Source organism: Cajanus cajan, chromosome 4, assembly GCF_000230855.2.
Source record: "Cajanus cajan strain Asha chromosome 4, NIPB_CcT2T_4, whole genome shotgun sequence".
NCBI lineage: Eukaryota > Viridiplantae > Streptophyta > Magnoliopsida > Fabales > Fabaceae > Cajanus > Cajanus cajan.
The window spans coordinates 47,633,347-47,650,354 of record NC_138520.1 but is presented as its reverse complement, the minus strand read 5'-3'; the positions used below and the strand labels follow the sequence as shown (position 1 = coordinate 47,650,354).

General features: G+C 39.9%; 4 protein-coding genes across 4 annotated transcripts; 3 read left to right on the top strand and 1 right to left on the bottom strand.

Annotated features, from left to right (window-relative positions):
• The first annotated feature begins 927 nt into the window (after positions 1-927).
• LOC109788527 (hydroquinone glucosyltransferase) lies at positions 928-2,455 on the top strand. The gene is given in 2 exon segments (XM_083072517.1): positions 928-1,119; positions 1,122-2,455. Coding segments are annotated over 2 exon segments (1,416 nt in total). The 5' UTR covers positions 928-959; the 3' UTR covers positions 2,378-2,455.
• A 345-nt stretch (positions 2,456-2,800) lies between these two features.
• LOC145949262 (uncharacterized) lies at positions 2,801-3,250 on the bottom strand. The gene has a single exon (XM_083073567.1). The coding sequence runs from the start codon at positions 3,248-3,250 to the stop codon at positions 2,801-2,803; it is 450 nt and encodes a 149-aa protein (XP_082929693.1).
• Positions 3,251-10,171: 6,921 nt separating this feature from the next.
• Positions 10,172-13,204, top strand: LOC145957330 (uncharacterized). Its single transcript, XM_083073566.1, has one exon. It carries the CDS (start codon positions 10,172-10,174, stop codon positions 13,202-13,204), a length of 3,033 nt encoding a protein of 1,010 aa, XP_082929692.1.
• Positions 13,205-13,486: 282 nt separating this feature from the next.
• On the top strand, positions 13,487-15,091 carry LOC145957329 (uncharacterized). The gene is made up of 2 exons (XM_083073565.1): positions 13,487-14,341; positions 14,426-15,091. The coding sequence occupies exons 1-2, from the start codon at positions 13,487-13,489 to the stop codon at positions 15,089-15,091; spliced, it is 1,521 nt and encodes a 506-aa protein (XP_082929691.1).
• The last annotated feature ends 1,917 nt before the right edge of the window (positions 15,092-17,008 follow it).

The following is a 17,008-nucleotide window of genomic DNA, read 5'->3' as shown; positions in this document are numbered from 1 at the left end:
GTTTTTAATTACCAGAACCTAATTAAAAAATTGACAAAATTATGAGAATCTACAAATTAATTTAACCATTATTTTTACACTATAATATTCCTAATTAGAGTGGAGAGAAAACAATGCAATATTAATTATGAGAGAAAAATAGTATAAGGATAGTTTTAAAAAAAAAAATTAAAAATTATACAAGTTATAAATTATGATTTTTTAATCTTGATAAATTAATTAGTATTGAAATCTTATACAAAAGAGGAGGATGTATATAATTTGTTAAGTAATAAACTAACAAGAAATTATATTAGATTATAAAAAAAACATGATCGAATTTATTAATTAAACTTATTACAGTAATAAAAATTATATATAACTATTCCAAATGTGAAAAGAAACGATATTCCAACCATAAAATTTCCAATGTATGTTTCAAAGTTACAATCATTTTCCATTTATTTACATTGGTGAAAGTTGAAAAACTAAAAGACAAGAACAATACCCAAAATGAAAACAATAAGAAATAAAGCGATTGAATTGCAAATTAAAGCAAAAAGATTTTAGAAAATTAAGCTGCTAAAAGTCTTCGGGCCTTCCAATGATAGAGGGAGAATGAAAGCAAAGTTTCAATTTGAAAGCAACAGCGAACCATTAATTAAACCACAAACAAGTTTCCACAGGATCAAGAAAATTAAAGACGAGTCATAATGAGGTTCAGAGGAAAATGCAGTTTAGTTCGTATGCACTTACATCATCATGTCTTACACTTTGAAAGCTGTGTAAGTAACATTCAAATAAAGAAAGCGAATCTAAGATCTGCTACATGTAAATTCTTATTATATTATGTGTATATTGGAGAACAGAAAGTGAATGATTTTCTATATTATATTTGTAAGAGAATCCTTTCGTCATATATAACGATTTTGTGAACAAGCAAAAAACTAAAGTCTATATACTCTTCAGTCAGCATCTATATGGAGAAACCAACTCACGTAGCTCTTGTTTCAAGTCCTGGTTTCACCCACTTGGTCCCAATAACTGATTTTAGCAAGCGACTTGTGAAGCATCTGCATCACCCAAATTTTCATGTGACTTGCATCATTCCCTCGCTTGGGCCACCCCCAGAATCTTCCAAACCTACCTTAAAACTCTTCCTTCAAACATGCACACCATCTTACTTCCTCCCATTAACAAAGAACAATTGCCCCAAGGAGTACACCCTGCAATCCTAATTCAACTCACTGTTACTCATTCTCTGCCATCAATACATGAGGTCCTGGTCCTCAAATCCAGATTCTCCAAAGACCCTTTAACTGCCTTGGTGGTAGATGTTTTTGCGTTTCAAGCCTTGGAATTTGCAAAGGAGTTCAAATCCCTATCCTATTTTTATTTCCCTAGTTCAGCTTTGGTTTTGTCATTGCTTTTCCACGCTCCAAAATTGGATAAGGAAGTTTCAAGTGAGTACACAAACCTTACAGAACCTATAAAGTTCCCAGGTTGTGTACCTGTTATGAGGGTTGATCTTCCGGATGCACTCCAAAGTCGATCTAGTGAAGATTACAAACAGTTTCTTCAAACTGCCAAAGCAATGGTTGCAGCTGATGGGATTATTATCAACACCTTCTTAGAAATGGAACCAAGTGCTATAAGAGCGTTGGTAGAGTTTGGAGATGGGAAGATCAAATTATACCCGGTAGGACCCATTACACAGAAAGGGTCAAGCAATGAGGTTGCTTAGTCAGATAAGTGTTTGAGATGGTTGGACAAGCTGCCACCTTGTTCAGTGTTGTATGTTTCAATTGGAAGTGGTGGAACACTCTCTCAACAACAAATCAATGAATTAGCTTATGGTTTGGAATTGAGTTGCCAAAGGTTCTTTTGGGTTTTGAGAGCACCAAGTAATTTAGCTTGTTCTGCTTACCTTGAAGCTACAAAGGAGGACCCTTTACAATTCTTACCAAGTGGATTTTTGGAAAGGACAAAGGATAAAGGTTTGGTTGTGCCTTTATGGGCACCTCAGGTTCAGGTCCTTAGTCACAATTCAGTTGGTGGATTCCTAACCCATTGTGGTTGGAACTCAACCTTGGAGAGTGTTCAAGAGGGAATGCCTTTAATAACATGGCCACTCTTTGCAGAGCAGAAGATGAATGCTGTGTTGTTAACCAATGGACTTAAAGTGGCATTAAGGCCAAAATTGAATGATGAAGGCATAGTGGAGAAGGAGGAAATCGCAAAGGTGGTAAAGTGTCTGATGGAAGGGGAAGAAGGTAAAGAAATGTGTGAAAGAATGAGGAATTTAAGAGATTTCGATACTAATGCATTAAAGGATGGTTCTTCTGCACAAACCTTGCTTCAATTGGCTAGTCATTGGGAAAATTTCAGTAGGATTTAGGCATTTTTCGGTTTACTTTTATCTCTTGGTCATTACTTCGATATTTCTAATGAGTTATGATTTGTTTGTTTTTCTTAACTTGTTTTCTTCGTGAATGTGAAATAATCGGTGTGTGATTTAGAGACTGTTGGAATTCAAGAAGAATTAGAAGCCTTAAACTCATATTTTTTATTCATACTTGCAGCCTTTTAAATACATAATTGAAAGCTGATACAAATTCTGCTCATAAACATAAAATTAAATAACAAATATAAATACTCATAAAAGTGTAACAGCACCTATAATTCCTATAATTAAAATTCATAATCGTAGGAATTCTAATAATGCTCCATTAATATGAAATAAATAATAGATGCTGATTCAGATTCTCAACACTCCTCCTTGTATCAGTAGCTATTAACTCGAAGTTTCCCTCTCAAGTTCTCAAACTTTCCTTTTGGAAGTGCCTTTGTAAATATGTCTGCCAATTGATTTTCTGTTATTCAATCTAACTCTTGTCTTTGAATACCATTTGTTAGAATTTGTCATATCAAATACATCTTGCATAAAAGTGTGACCAAATCTTCCATGCCAAACATTACTCTTATCAATTTTAGCAATAAAATCATGATCTTCAATCAAATCAAATTTCAAATAAAAACCGTTTTTGGTCATCTCAATCTTTGCAATCTCTAAACCATGTTCATCCATGATAAAACAATAATTCTCTTTAAAAGAGACTCCATAACCGCTCCTTAGCATTTGTGGAACACTAAGAACATTTTGATCCAATTTTAGAATGTAGAGAACATCTTTAACAATTATCATACCTTTCTTGGTTGCAATAGAAATTGTTCCTTTTCCATTTGCTTGTACAATTTCACCATTTCCCATCTTGACTTTCGACTCAATTGATTTGTCAATGGAGGTAAAAAATGATAAATATTTAGTCATGTGACTAGTGCAACCACTGTCAATGAGCCAAGTATTCAATTCATGTGAATTGAATTCTTGAGATGCCATAAATAAATACTCATCTTCATCATCATTTTTTTCTTCAACCACATTTGCCTATTTTTCTAGTTGTTGTTCAGGCTGATTCTTCTTTAATCTGCAATACTTTTCACTGTGACCATTTTTATTGCAAAAATTACAGTGAAAAAGTGGTTTATCTTTAAACCAACAATCTTCTTTAGAATGGTTGGTTTTTTGGCAATGAGAACAAGGCAAAAAATTTCCTTTTCTCGAAGAACCTTCATCTTTTTCCTTTGTTCTTATTGAAAGTTCGTGACTTTCCAAAATTCGTTCCATTATGCTTTGCTCGAAAGGCACCTTCAACAGCTTCATCACTTCTAATGGAGACTCTTTGCTCTTGCGTGTGAAGCTTGCTGGTCAATTCAGTAATTGTGAGAGTTTGCAAATCTCAAGACTCTTCAATTGTAGAAATCTTGGCTTCAAATCTTTCAGGCACCGAAACCATGATTTTCTTGACAACCTTTAGATATGTAAATGATGTTTCACCAAGAAGTCGCATTTGGTTCACAACATCCATTAATCTGCCAGAATAATCTTTGACAGATTCATTATCCTTCATCTTCATCAATTCAAATTCTCTCTTCAATGTGAGAAGTCTAACAGATTTGACTCTGCTACTGTAGACACCCAATTTCGTCCGGGGGGGGCACACAAACAAAGAAATGGACCTCCGTTATGAAGGGAAGGAGCTTCCGAAGCAGGCAAACAACAAGATAGGACATCAGAAAGCCTAAAGGCCAAATAAGGTAGTTTTAGTAGCCCGGAACGAGCTGTTCCAAAATCAGAACGGACCGTTCCAAAATCAGAACGGACCGTTCCAAAATCAGAACGGACCGTTCCAAAATCAGAACGGACCGTTCCAAAATCGGAACGGGCCGTTCTGAATCCCGGAACGGGCCGTTCCAATATCGGAACGGGCCGTTCCAATATCGGAACGGGCCGTTCCAACATAACTAAACACCTAAAATTTATCAGGCGGAACGGGCCGTTCCAATACCAGAACAGGCCGTTCCAAACAAGGCACATTTGGAACGGGCCGTTCTGGAAAGGCAAATTTGGTGTTAATTTCTACTCTGGAACGGGCTGTTCCGTTTTCAGAACGGGCCGTTCCAGGGCACAAAATTTGCACCTTACAATTGGACCAGAATGGGCCGTTCCGAATCTGGAACAGGCTGTTCTGGCCCCTTCTGATTCCTATAAATTGAAGCCTCGGGCACAGTTCTCATGGCGGCCAGAGAAATTTTGAATAAGACTCCTTTGAGCACGAAAATTCTCTATCTCTCTCCCTTCTATTATATTTCTTGAGATTTGTGTCGCATCTCTATATTCTCTCTCCCTCTTATTGTATTTCTTGAGATCTGTGAGGTATACTATAGTGCGAAAGGTTGCCACAAAGCACCTTCTCTATATTTGAAGATTCAATAAAGCTCTTTCAAGAGGTATTTTAGTCAATCTTCTTCTCTTTCTTTTATTTCTCATCTTTATCTCTTTTTCAATTTGTTATAATAAACGTCATAATGTAGATATTTTAGGGTTAATCGCTCAATTTATATTTTAAGTATGTAAATAAATATTAATAAAGGGGATTCAATATTTAATTTATTAATTCTTATCTCGTTAACTTCATCAAAGGGTACCGATTAAGGGCGTTGTAGGGGTGCTTAATACCTTCCCTACACGTAACCGACCCCCGAACTCAATTCTGGTTATCAAGGCCATAGTTGGATTTTAAAAAAAATCTTTTCTTTTTCCAATGTTTTGAGTAAAATATTGGTGGCGACTCCATGAACCTATTTTCAAAACCATTAATTAAGGATTAGTCTGGTGTTCGGGCATTCCTTAATTGATGAGACTTTTAAAAGGATGTCTGAACCATATGTCGCGAGATCGGAAATTTTCGGGTTGCGACAGATGGCAACTCCACTGGGGACGTTTTAAGAGGGTCAGGCCCAAATAAATGATAAAGTTAATAAAATAAGAATAATAATTTAAATATTTTTCCCCTTTACCTTGTTTGTTTTCTTTGTTTGGCTTTGATATCTATTTGCTTATTTAAATTCCGCACTTTTTTGAAATAAAATTGTACACGAGCCTTTGCACACAACAGTTCCCCCTACACCCGGGGGCATGAGGGTATTAAACATAGGGAGTGCTTGACGTACGACCGGCCCAAGTTTGGCCTTGGAGCCTGCGAGCCTTGTCAAAAATCACAATCAAGGTGATAACCGGTTACTCTAGCCCGAAATACTGCGACAGACCTTAGAGTTTGTCAGGTGACGGCGACAAAGATACTGGGTCCCTATAATGGGGGCACCTTGGGGGCCTTAAAGACCAGTGAGATTAGAACCGTCCTATACAACGCACTTTTCTTGACAGGGACCACAGTCCAATGATTTGATCATGATCGTTCATGGGTGTACGTTGATTGAGCATATGTGTGTGTATTTGTTTGTATTATTTTGTTCTAATAAGATGGATTGGAATTTTATAATAAGCAAATAATAAAGATAATAAAAAATAAAAATAAAAATAATAAAAATTGTATACCCATTTGTACATTCTTAGGTCAACATTCTATTAACATCATATAGGTAGTTTCTTTTTTGTAAAAAAAAAAATTATAAAAGAAATCTCTTTTTTACCATGCATCATTCCCTTTTAGATAATAGAAACATGATAAAGATTAGGAAAAAAATATGACATGCCTTCTAGATTAGCTCATTAATTTCATTCATTTTATTTTATTAGCTAAGGAGGATTAGGTTGCAGTACGTATAGAAAGTTAAGAAAAGTGAATGCTCTAATATACGACAGTACCTGCGCTCTAAAGAAAAGCCCAAATCAATCTTTAAAAATAATACTATGATTGGGCCCTTGCTTTGATATGTTTGTTAAAGTAAGTTAATACTGTCAAAATTTATTTAAGCATTCACAAATAAACAAATCAATGAGACTGATATTTATTTTTCTTAACTTTCTCTACATGTTTGCATTACATTCATTTAGAACATATCCCTCCTTGTAAAAGAATAAATGAGAATAAAAAAAGGAAATTGACCTATGTGCGTTAGTCAAAAATAATGGAAAATAAGCCATGCATAAAGAGTTTAAGGTAAAAAACTCCTCGATCATTAAGACGCCAACTCTTGCCCCAAAGAAAATAAAGTCGTGTCGTGCAACTAAGAAATCCAAGCAGAATAGGAATGGCCGAATCCACACTCCTAACGAGTTGCAGGCTAAGGAAGAGAACCTAAGGAGGACGAATCCCTCAAAAGGCAAAGTGAATGGGGCTTTCTTGAAAGATGATTTCAACAAGAGAGAAACATTGTTTGTTAAGAAGCTGCTAGAATGAAAACCCGCAAAGGGCATACTAGGCAAAAAAAGAAGCTATGTTTGTTCGAGCTGAAAATTGAGAGACAGCTTGAATGTTCCTTTTGAGAAACAAGACTCCATGGAAAGCTCTATCATTGCTTCTACCCATTCCTACCTCTTAGGAAAGACTCAAGATACAGATTGACAACACCTTCACGAGAGAAGAAGCCAAAGGACCTCCCTCTACACGAGATCTTCTGAAGTGCCACATCCAAGCAAGTGTGGGACTAGTCCTACAGTCTGACAACCTAGGCCTCTCTAAGGGGCAACCTCCCTCTACTTCTCTGTGTATGAATCACGAACTCGGGGCATGCCCGGGCCCTCGAGCTACATTAAATGGGCACGTGTAAATTGAAAATTTCATTTTAATGCCATATACTTTTCTACTTCATTTCTCTTCTCCCTTTTATCTACTCTAAGCCTCGTCAATAAACCCTAAATGAACAAGTACATTTGAAATAAGGACGTCATTACAAACAATGGCTTTATACACCATAAAAAAAACACATAAAGATCAATCAAATTTGACATGACTTATGGATAAAGCCCAAACGAAATCAGTGCAAGGGGCATCCGCCTTTAATGAAGGAATGAAAAATGATCGAAAATGCTGCAAAGACAAAGGCCCGGCAGGAAACCCACTAAGGGGGCTGCACAAAAGTCAGGGCAAGATCTGCTAGGCAACCCACAAATAAAAAGGGTAACCTAGGCAAAAGTAAGGATCAAAAGAAAATGTCCGCTAGGGAACACATCTCAAGTAACCTAGGCAAAAGTTAGGACAAAGCAGCATCCTGAGCTGAAAATCGAAAGGCGGCTCGAGAAGATCATTTAATCAATATGCAATCCCAAGTCATCACTTAACTTTGAAGGAAATAATAAGCTAACGTGGAAAATGATTTCCTCACTTTGAATGTGCTTGTTCATTAGCCTAAACCACTAGCCTACCTCGGCCAACCATTCTTCTATAAACCATTTTTGAAAAAAATCTTTTCTAACAAAACTTCTGCAAAAAAATATGTATATATATCCTCTTCCTCTCTTTCCTCTTGACCTATATGGCATTAAGATAAATTTGAGAGATACACGGAGTATGCACAGTGAATACTCACAAGGAAAAGATGGAGGTGTCCTAGAACAGAGTCTAGGTACACCTGATCTAAGGGCTAACATATCACATCCAGTACAAGCGAGAGGGCTGAACTACACAAACCTCAGGTTCAAGAAGCAACACTGAATTCGACAGGGCTAAAGGCTAACAGTCAATGTCATTGATCAATGCGCATAGATTAATTTCTTGAAAGTAAAAATAAATTTGCATTTTAAGCATTAGCATAGAAGCATCATTGCATAACATGCATATGACACAAGCGTGCACAAAAGGGTATAAGTTCATTAAAAAAAAAAATAAAATAAAAATCCAATCCATTTCTCCTTTGCATTTTCTTTTACATTCTTGCATTCTTTGTGTGTGTCTACCCATCACTTGCTGGAGGAATCAAGAGGCTGAAGCACTCGCAAAAAAGATCAACAACTATATAGTGCCTTAAAATCCGAGATGATGTCAAAAAGCATAGCCCCAACAAGGGCATTCCATACAAGTGGTTTCATATAACCACCAAGCTAAAAGACACATCAACAGCAAGACGGGATAAGCAAGCCCATAAGCACGAAGAGGCCATCACGCCCTACTCCTCAACTGAATGAAGGATGATCTAAGAGAATGCCAAGACCAGAAATGGCTCCTTAATCCAAAGCCAGGAGTGGCTTCCAAAATAATACTCACTAATAAAGATTCAGCAAATAACATCATGCGAATAGATTCTTCCACCAATGATGACAATAAAAAAGCAAAAGCAACATGAGAAAAAGGCAAGCTTTGAAAATGTAAAAAAAAAAAGCCGAAGCATTAAAAAAATGATAGCAGAAAAAGGCAAGCTTCAAAGATGAAAGAGCTGGAGCTAAATAAAAATGAAATTAAGAAAAAAACCTACCACAAACAATGCCTGGAGAGGCATTACAATACTCACCTTGACAAGAACAACACCAAACTCTTACCAAACATCCCATATGAAGGCGCCTAGAGAGGCATTACCAAACTCTGTCAACCATCTACTCCTTTGCCCACCAACACAAGGGGCCACGTTCAACACTGTCAGCACTCCTATAGTAAACTCGTCAAATGGCAATTTGACTTTGAGATCCCGAAGAAGACAGTCATATATGTAGAATGATTCCATCTTTCCACCACTTTGATCAAGGCAGACCATGTCAGGGTTTGGAAAGGCATTATTTCGGCATGACCGAATCCTAATCGGATAGGGATTTTCGTTGGTATCAAAGTTCAGACAGTTTGTGTAATCTAGAAGATTAGTAATCATCTGCGTATCTTGATACCGAGAATAATAAGAAGTGACTTCCCCATTCACCCATTCGTATCCAGGCACATCGGAGGGGCCGTATCGTTGACGGGTTGCTACCCGAGTTGTTTTTTCTTCGACTTCTTCACTTCCACTAGTAGAAGTCCCTTCTGAAGAATCGTTGCCTTCATCTAGTATTTCGGCATCAATAGGGGACTGAGTCAATTTGGAGTGGCTTGATCTACTGGACGAGGACCCCTCGGAGGACGATGACCGAGAGCTGTCAGCCGAGGAACTTGAAGTATCAACCATGGTAATAAAAACTTACCAATCTCTTCACAAAAGAACGAGGGACAATCGGATCGGCTCCTAAGCACTCGGGTTAGCACAACTCGGATTAGAATAATGCGTGCGAATGGCCCTACAGTTTAACCTATTTATAGATTTGAAGGAAAGCGGGAAATTTTAAAAGTGTTGAAAACTTATAACCGTTTGATTTCCGAGATCCAACGGTTATAAATGCGCGCCTCTTCATCTTACCCTAACCGCCATCTCCATTTTACCCTTAAAGAAAAATCCGTTTTCCTTCAAGGCTGGGGGCCAGTGTACGGGTAGGGATGTTTAGCCACCTTCTTATCGGTCGCCGAAAGGCCGAATCAGGTGGCCGATCGCCAATCGGTTACCTGGTTTGGCTCATCTCTATTAGTTATCATTAATAAACCATCAAAGGTTAATTAACTGATTAAGAAGTATTACCTAGCACGGTAAGTCTTTACAGGGCCCATAAGGTCCAGGGCCCACGAATGTCAGTATAAATAGCTCAGGTCAAAAGGTAACGTCACTGTTCATTAATTACCCTAGATTTCTGTGCCCGTGCTGACTTGAGCGTTGGAGTGCCTTTTGCAGGTACAAACCCTTTCACTCATATCGGATTGGAGCGTTCGTTCGGCCTTCAGAACTCAGGAAGACTATTGGTGTATCCTTATACAGGTACATTTGGCGCCCACCGTGGGACCGAACGAAGTTGGTTGGAAGTTTGTTGAGAAGAACGATGCCGATAACTAGGAGAACAAACACGCAAGATCGTCCCATTGAGGAGCATGTGGAAGTGGTGGATGAAACCGATCTCTCTGAAACAGTGCGTTTGCTGAAACAAGAAATGGAATTAATGAAACAACAAAGAGAGAAGGATGCAAGAGAGCTTTCGGCCTTGAGGGCTGAGAATGAAGCGTTGAAAAGTCAGGATACAACATGGAAACCTACTTATGTTACTAAAACACAAACTCAAGGATCGTACCAGTCTCACGCGGTACAGACGCCGGCTCCTCATGCTTCGGCAGTAGCCCCTGAGAAGTTTCCTTCAGCTTTACCCACTGTGGGTCGTCCTGCAGATATGACCACTGTCGGATCACACCGGCACCCTTTTACCCCTTCCATTATGCAACTCCCTTTAATGGATAATTGGAAGGCTTTGCCCATTGACAAATATGATGGTACTACTGATCCTGATGAGCATTTAGATGTTTTTCTGACACAGGTAACCTTGAGTACAACAGATGATGCTGCGTTGTGTAGGATTTTTCCCACGTCTCTTAAGGGCAGAGCTCTCAGTTGGTTCACTCGTCTCCCACCCAATTCCATTGACTCGTTCAACACATTGTCTTCACAATTTACTATTCAATTTGCGACAAGTCGCCCTCATAGTCTAACATCTTTGTCTCTGGTTGGTATCAGGCAGGATAAGAAGGAGTCTCTTCGGACATTTATGGATCGGTTTAATAAGGTTGCGTTGGAAATTCGAGATCTTAATCCTGCTGTTGCATTCCATCATCTCACAACCGCATTAAAACCAGGACCGTTCGTTAATAGTATCTGTAAAAAACCTCCTTTGGACATGGATGATTTAAGAAGAAGGGCTGATAAATATATGCAGATGGAGGAATTGGCAGAATATCGTAGTCAGGCCCGAGCTGAATCTTCTGGCAAGGTAGACAAGCAGATAGAACAACCATACAGGGGGCGAGGGAAGGAGATATCTCTTCGGGATCGGCCTAGTCGGGGTCCAAAATACACCCAATACACTCCACTTAACACTAGTCGTTCGGTAGTACTTGAACAAGCTTTGGCTTCCGAAGTGTTAATAATTCCGAAGAGAGCATCCACTCCACCACGGGCCGATACTAGTAAATCTTGCCGATATCATCGTAATCGGGGACATTCAACTGATGAATGTGCGGCCCTTAGAGACAAAATTGAAGATTTGATTAAGCAGGGTAAGTTGCATAACTTTGTGGACAGGTCAGGTTCGTCCCAAACTCGCACATATCAACCCAAATATCAAGATCGGTACAGGCAAGATCGTTCCGGTAGAACCTCTGATAGAGCTCGGCGTGAAAGAAGTAGATCACGCGAACGAAAAGATGACTCGGCACCTTCGCATAGGAGAGTCATTAATACTATTGCAGGGGGATTTGCAGGTGGAGGCACAACTTCTTCGGCTCGGAAGAGGCATCTTCGAGCCATCCGATCGGTAAATTCCATTCATGGACAGCCTTCTCGGCGGTTACCAACAATAACATTCACCGATGCTGACTTCAAAGGCATTGATCCAGAGCAGGACGATCCGATGGTTATTAGTGTAGAAATACACAATTGCATCGTCAAGAAAACATTGATCGACCAGGGCAGTTCGGCAGATATATTATATTGGAACACATTCAAGCAGTTGGGTATTTCTGAAAAAGAATTGCTCCCTTATGATGATCCGTTGGTCGGCTTTGCAGGAGAAAGAGTCAGTACCAGGGGATATATAAAACTTTTCACACGATTTTGTTTTGATGAAAAGGAAAGTAGAGAGGTTCAAGTGAAGTATATTGTGGTCGATGCTAACACTTCGTATAATATTCTCCTCGGCAGACCATCTTTAAATGCATTAGGGGCCATTGTCTCAACGCCACATTTGGCAATGAAGTTTCCGTCTGGCAAAGGAAATGTAATTACAATTCGTGCCGATCAAAAGGCTGCTAGGGAGTGTTATTATGCTAGTCTACGTGTCGAACAGATGGAAGAAAGGAAATCGAAATCAAAAAGAGCACACGACGTGAATGTTTCGGCATTAGTAGAGCAGCATGTATGGGATCTTGATCCAAGAATGAACAACGAAGAGCGTGTGGAGCTAGTAGAGTCAAAAGTACATTTTCAGATAGGTGCATATCCTGACCAGGTTACGTACATCGGTGCCGATATGAATGAGGAACACTGTTCGGCCCTATGTAGGGTTATAATGGAAAATAAAGATCTTTTCGCATGGACGCCTTCCGACATGCCTGGAGTGGATCCCAAGGTCATGTGTCATAAGTTATCCATCTGTGCCGAGGCTAAACCAATTGTGCAACGTAAAAGGAAGATGGGGACAGAAAGAAAGCTTGCAGTTGAAATGGAGGTTGCTAAGTTACTTGATGCCGGATTTATTCGGGAAGTCCACTACACTACTTGGTTGGCGAATGTGGTGATGGTAAAAAAGTCGAATGGGAAGTGGAGAATGTGCACTGATTACACAAGTCTCAATAAGGCATGTCCTAAGGATGCCTACCCGCTCCCAAACATAGATCGATTAGTTGATGGCGCCTCGGGTCATGGAATTTTAACTTTTCTTGATGCTTATTCGGGGTATAACCAAATCCCCATGCATACCCGAGATGAAGAAAAAACAGCTTTCATCACTGATTCGGCCAATTACTGTTATCAAGTAATGCCTTTTGGGTTGAAAAACGCAGGGGAAACTTATCAGAGATTGATGAACAAAGTTTTTCAGCACCAGATAGGTAGGAACATGGAGGTGTACGTAGATGATATGGTTGTTAAATCCATAAATGTCGATCGGCATGTGCTAGACTTATCAGAGGCATTCCAGCAGTTACGCAAGTATGATATGAGACTCAACCCGGAGAAGTGCGTGTTTGGAGTGTCTGGGGGAAAGTTCCTCGGCTTTATACTGTCGGCAAGGGGTATTGAAACTAATCCCGACAAATGTATGGCAATCATCAACATGATAAGTCCTCAAAGCCTCAAACAGGTCCAGTAGTTAACAGGTCGGCTTACAGCGTTGTCACGATTCCTCCCTTGTTTGGCCGAAATAACCAAACCTATTGTGGCATTGCTGAGAAAATCAAAAAAGTTCGAATGGTCTGACGAATGTGAAGAGGCCTTTCGAACTTTAAAGGAGCGTCTCGGTTCGCCGCCTATACTGTCAAAACCCGACTTGCAGTTACCGATTGTGGTCTACTTGTGTGTTTCTAATGATGCAATAAGTACCGTTCTAGTTCAAGAAAAAGATGGACAACAACCTATTTATTTTATTAGCCGAATGCTACAAGAAGCTGAAACGAGGTACCAACTTTTGGAAAAGGTGGCACTAGGCCTTGTCCATACCGCTCGGCGTCTCCGACAGTATTTTCAGAGTCACCACGTTGTTGTTCGAACCAATTGTCCGATATCTAAGGTATTGCGCAAACCAGAATTAACAGGAAGAATGATGGCTTGGTCGATTGAATTATCAGAGTTTGACATTGTATTTGAGCCTCGAGGGCCGATCAAGTCTCAATATTTGACAGATTTTGTCAATGAATTACAGCCAAAGGGCTGTTTTGAGAATGATTTATGGACGATGCATGTGGATGGTTCTTCTAATAACCAAGGCAGTGGAGCTGGTATAATTTTAGAAGGACCTACAGGATTAGTTCTTGAACAGTCGTTACGATTTGCGTTTAAAGCCTCAAATAACCAAGCTGAATATGAAGCACTGCTGGTAGGGTTAAGGTTGGCCCGAGAAATTGGGGTTAGCCGGTTGGAATGCTGGACAGATTCAAAAGTTGTAGCCGAGCAAGTGAATAATAATTTTCAAGTAAAAGATGCAAACTTATTGAAATATTATCACTTGTTTCAAAGAATGCGTGACACATTTGAAGAGGTTCAAGTGAAGCACACGCCCAGAGAGCGTAACGGAAGAGCAGATCAGTTGGCTCGGTTGGCAAGTAGCACGCGAAAACCCGGCCAGCTGAGAACCACGCTACACTTAGATCTTGAAGCTCCAAGTATGGTCACTGCCGAATGTTTGGCAACCGAGAGGTCCAGTCGGACCTGGATTACTGATATGGTGGATTATCTTCAACATGGAAGAGTGCCGACTGACTCATTGGCTGCTAGAAAGCTTCGGACTCAGGTTTCTAGGTATACCATGGTGGGTGGAGAGCTATACAGAAGAGGATTCTCGATCCCATAGTTGAAGTGTGTTGAGGCCGAACAGGCTGATTATATTCTAAGAGAAATCCATGAAGGCATATGCAGTTTTCACTCGGGAGGAAGAACTTTGGCTGCCAAGGTGCTTCGCGCTGGATACTATTGGCCTACTCTCCGGAATGATTGTTTGAAGTTTGTCAAACATTGTACATCTTGCCAACAACATGGAAACCTCATTCATGCTTCGGCTGAAGAACTTCACGGCATAAGCTCACCGTGGCCATTCGCGATGTGGGGTATGGACATTCTAGGTCCCTTCCCGATCGCCAAAGGACAGTGCAAGTTTCTATTGGTAGCTGTGGATTATTTCACAAAATGGGTTGAGGCCGAGCCACTTGCCAGTATCACAGCTGCCAATGTTCAAAAATTTTTATGGAAAAATATCATTACTCGCTTCGGCATCCCATATGCACTTGTTACTGATAATGGTTTACAGTTCACCGATCAGAAACTTAATCGGTTCATCCAGGATCTCGGTATCAAGCACAGGTTTACCTCGGTTGAACACCCGCAAGCTAATGGGCAGGCCGAAGCAGCAAACAAAGTAATACTTGGCGAACTGAAGAAACGGTTGGGGATGCTAAGGGAGCTTGGGCGGAAGAGTTGTTGGAGGTTCTATGGGATTACCGGTGCACGCCCCAGTCCACGACTAAAGAAACACCATTTCGGCTAACATACGGTACCGACGCCATGATACCTGTGGAGGTCGGAGAACCATATTTTCGAAGAATACATTTTGATGAAAATACCAATGATATGTCTCTCCGAGCGGAAGTGGATATGGTGAAGGAAGCTCGTCTCAGAGCAGAAATCACAGCTGAAGCTTGCAAACAGAGGATGGCTCGTAGATTTAATTCTAATCTTATCAGAAGAAGTTTTAAAGAAGGCGATCTGGTATGGAGAGCACAAGGATCGGCGAGGCGTAATCCGAAAGAAGGAAAGTTGGCTGGTAATTGGGATGGCCCATTTCGGGTCTGGCATAGCTTGGAAAACGGTACATATAAATTGGAAGAACTTTCGGGCAAGATCATTCCGAGAACTTGGAACGCATCTCATTTGAAGACATATTATAGCTAGTATATGTTGTAACAAGATCTTGTGTAAATAGATGGTGTACTCTTTTCCTTGATCGGTCTTTTCTCCCCTTATAAAAAAGTGAAAAGGGGTTTTGGCCGATGAGGTTTTTAATGAGGCACCTGTTAATGAAATCTATTCAGTTCTTCCATTCTCATGGCTCAATTTTCGATTCTTCGCTACTCAATCAACAACAGGCTTCCCTTCCGAGTTGTTCAACTCGGCCAAGGATGTGCCTTAAAAACTATCGTAACAGGCTTCCCTCCCGAGTTGTTCAACTTGGCCAAGGATGCGCCTTAAAAAGTCTCGTAACAGGCTTCCCTCCCGAGTTGTTCAACTCGGCCAAGGACGTGCCTTAAAAACTATCGTAACAGGCTTCCCTCCCGAGTTGTTCAACTTGGCCAAGGATGCGCCTTAAAAAGTCTTGAAACAGGCTTCCCTCCCGAGTTGTTCAACTCGGCCAAGGATGCGCCTTAAAAAACTATCGTAACAGGCTTCCCTCCCGAGTTGTTCAACTGGGCCAAGGATGCGCCTTAAAAAGTCTTGAAACAGGTTTCCCTCCCGAGTTGTTCAACTCGGCCAAGGATGTGCCTTGAAAAGTATTGAACCAGGCTTCCCTCCCGAGTCATTCAACTCGGCCAAGGATGTGCCCTAAAAAATATCTATGTATATTGTAACACGCTTTCCCCACAAAGTACAAACCGAAGCATATCAGTTCAGTTTTATCAAAAGAACATGTACATGCCGAAGCGTATCAGTTCGGTTTTATCAAAAAAGGTATACAAACCGAAGCATATCAATTCGGTTTTATTCAAAAAAGTGTTACCAGTCGAAGCTTATCAGTTCGGTTTGACCAAAAATGAGTTCCAAACCGAAACAAAATAGTTCGGTTTTATCAAAAAAAGTTGTACAAACCGAAACATATCAGTTCGGTTTTATTCAAAAAAGTGTTACCAGCCGAAGCTTATCAGTTCGGTTTGACCAAAAATGAGTTTCAAACCGAAACAAATCAGTTCGGTTTTATCAAAAAAGGTGTACAAACCGAAGCATATCAATTCGGTTTTATTCAAAAAAGTGTTACCAGCCGAAGCTTATCAGTTCGGTTTGACCAAAAATGAGTTCCAAACCGAAGCATATCAGTTCGGTTTTATCAAAAACACACGCCGAATCAAGTCAGTTCAGGTTTTATTTAAAGAACATATTTCTGGTATATATCTCTGGTTTTGTGTAAGAATTCAAGAAGTGTATCTTTTTAGTATTTGTTAATAATTAGCGAATAATAATTCAAGGCAAACTGCTTAAGAAAAATGATTTCATTCAAAAGAAGAAGGCTCTATCAGCCTTCAAATTACAAATAAAGCATGTCTATTACAAAAGAAAAATAATTACTCTTCCGGCGTTCGGGTGGACTCAACTTCCGTAACGGTATCGGGATTTCCCTCGGTATCGTTAGTAGGGACAGGATTCTCCTCATCCAGTGTATCTTCCTCGGAGCTCTCGACACCATCTCCCACTT

Coding starts and splice junctions, on each gene's coding strand:
- LOC145957330 (XM_083073566.1), top strand. CDS start 10,172: ATGCCGATAACTAGGAGAACAAACACGCAAGATCGTCCCATTGAGGAG.
- LOC145957329 (XM_083073565.1), top strand. CDS start 13,487: ATGCTACAAGAAGCTGAAACGAGGTACCAACTTTTGGAAAAGGTGGCA. Junction 14,342..14,425: donor CTAGAAAGCTTCGGACTCAG/GTTTCTAGGTAT, acceptor GAGGCCGAACAG/GCTGATTATATTCTAAGAGA.
- LOC145949262 (XM_083073567.1), bottom strand. CDS start 3,250: ATGGGAAATGGTGAAATTGTACAAGCAAATGGAAAAGGAACAATTTCT.